The sequence below is a fragment of the Octopus bimaculoides genome, chromosome 26, assembly GCF_001194135.2.
Source record: "Octopus bimaculoides isolate UCB-OBI-ISO-001 chromosome 26, ASM119413v2, whole genome shotgun sequence".
Lineage (NCBI taxonomy): Eukaryota > Metazoa > Mollusca > Cephalopoda > Octopoda > Octopodidae > Octopus > Octopus bimaculoides.
This window is the reverse complement of record NC_069006.1, coordinates 4,496,964-4,499,428: the sequence shown is the minus strand read 5'-3', so window position 1 is coordinate 4,499,428 and position 2,465 is coordinate 4,496,964. Positions and strand designations below refer to the sequence as shown.

Genomic DNA, 2,465 nt, shown 5'->3' with positions numbered 1-2,465 from the left:
AAAATTCGTATCCATTTTTTTGTCAGGATTACAAATTTTGAAAACACAACAGGAACAAATTTGGAAAAAAATCTCCCAAAATTCACAAAATTAAAAAAACACATTGATCGTCGTACAAAACTATAGCTGAACTGTTTACACAAATAATCACGTGTTTTCACGAATGTACTAACGAGATTTGCTCGGATATTCTCATTTAAATATGAACAGGTGATTATGGGCGGTTTTGGGCGTCTTGGTCACATGAACCAAAATTTTTTTCGGGCGGCTTTGGGCGGTTTGGTAACGAAAGGGTTAATGTTCGTTTTCCATGCTGGCATCGATTGGATGGTTTGACATGTGCCTGGCCAGACTCCATTTTGTCTTACAGCTGTTGTGGTGTGTTTTCTAAAGCTAGATGCCCTTTCTAACACCAACCACTTAACAGTGTGATGGGTACCTTTTACATGCCACTGGCACCTGAAAGGACAAGCCTGTATGTATGGAAGACATCTTACTTAGCCTGACGTGTCTTATCAAGTACAGCAAATCATCACATCTCCCGGGGCCCCTTGTCATTTCCTCAATGACGCTCAGCACCCGAACATCCTTTCTCACCACTTTGGCCCAAGTCTTCCTGGGTTTACCCCTTCCACAAGTTCCCTCTATAATTAGTGCTCTGCACTTCTTTACACAGCTGTCCTCATCCATACACATCACATGACCAAACCAGCAGTCTTCTCTCTTGCGCACAACATCTGATGCCTCTTATACCCAGTTTGCCTCTCAAGTCATTTACAATCTGTCCTGTATGCACACTGACATTACCCATCCAGTGGAGCATGCTGACTTCATTTCTTTCAAGCCTTTGCAAGTCCCCCATAGACAAACCCCATGTTTCACTACCATATAAAATATGCTGTACATAAACAAGCACTGTACAATCTACCTTTCACTTTGAAGGAGAAACCCTTAGTTACCAACTAACAACGGAAAGGTGTCCAACAGTTAGAGATAATTAATCACGTATCAATATATTTGATTAGGAATTTAAAAAAGCAAAAATACCACTATAAGTGTGTACCTAGTGAGAACAATTTTTCCCAACAAACGCTTCATAATTGTCTCCTTCCATCCAGATGCACCAACATGCATACGACAGCTGCGCATAAGATCAGCAACTGTATCGGTACGCATCACTTTGTGGGAAATATCAACACACAACATTGCTCCTTTCTCATAATTCAAAATGCTGCTCTGGATGCCATCAAAGACAGTTAATCTGTAAAAGGAAAAAAAAAAATTCATCAATTAATCAAAAATGACATCAAATCTTAATTAAAACAAAAGTAGAAATAAAGTATCTTATTTGCTAGTTTGGATGAGAGCAATGGGGGGGGGGGCAGTAGAGAGTTTTTACAATGCTAACGTAACACTTTTTGGCACAGCTGCTTTTGTGCCAATTGTCTGGCAGAGATGATTCAATGCTGGCTTATTTGAAACGAGTCATTTCAATGTTTATCTTGGTTCTCCCTCCTTTCCTCTCTGTTCATATATGTGAGCATAATTCTCTTTGTGTGTATCGGGATAGGAAAAGTGTTTGTCATTTGAATGTGAGCATATTTCTCCATGTGTATGAGGAGAGAGAACGCACTTATGTCAATCATGATCATCAATTAATAGATTTTAACACCTCTTTCTATCGAGCAGTTTGTGTATAATTCTACACATGCATGCACTGTGTTTGTCCCCAACAACAACCAACCTGTATGGTTGCCAAAACAGGGTGAATGCTCGAGCCAGCTGCACCAATTCCTCTGCATCCAAGTCCAAACAACTGTACCAAATTATCTCATTCCAAGATAGTGTTTGTTACAGAATTCTAAAGCACCTGAGGCAGCTTGCTTTTGCAAATTTGTATTTAATTCAAAATATCAAAGGAAATTTAATTACTAGATTAATAACACAGTAGTTGATTAGATAAACACTACATGAACACCTGACGTTTTTAAAGTAAGAATGTTAGCATGCTTCAGACTGATTAAATATTTTCTGCAATTTTTCACAAACCATTTTTCTATTTTAAGTCTTAACTTTCAAGCTGTCCTTCCTTCTAAATTTTAAAAATTAAAGAAGCTTCTGATTTAGAAAACAGCATCTAAATATGGCGTCTGCTGCTCGTAAACATGGCATTCACTATTCCAAAATATGAAGCTCAAATCCTTTTCAAAGGTTTGATTATCAAAATAAAATCAATTTGTAAAAACAGCAAAAGAAATTCAAATACAAAAAAAAGGCATGGCCTTCCTGTTAAGAAGTTAGCTTCCCAATCACATGGTACAAGGTTCAGTACCATTGCATGGCACCTTGAGGAAGAGTCTTCTACTATAGTCCGAAAGCCCTGTGCTTGGATTAGGCAAACAGAAACTAAAAGAAACCCAACTGAGTGTGTGCTTTTATTTATATATATATATATATATATATAT

General features: G+C 37.7%; 1 protein-coding gene across 1 annotated transcript in view; it reads right to left on the bottom strand.

Moving 5' to 3' along the window:
• Positions 1–2,465, bottom strand: part of LOC106883968 (piwi-like protein 1) — a 36,518-nt gene that overhangs the window by 24,640 nt on the left and 9,413 nt on the right. The window contains exon 6 of the mRNA XM_052976887.1: positions 1,064–1,261. Within this exon, the coding sequence (XP_052832847.1) occupies positions 1,064–1,261 (198 nt within the window). The remainder of the gene's footprint in view (positions 1–1,063; positions 1,262–2,465) is intronic.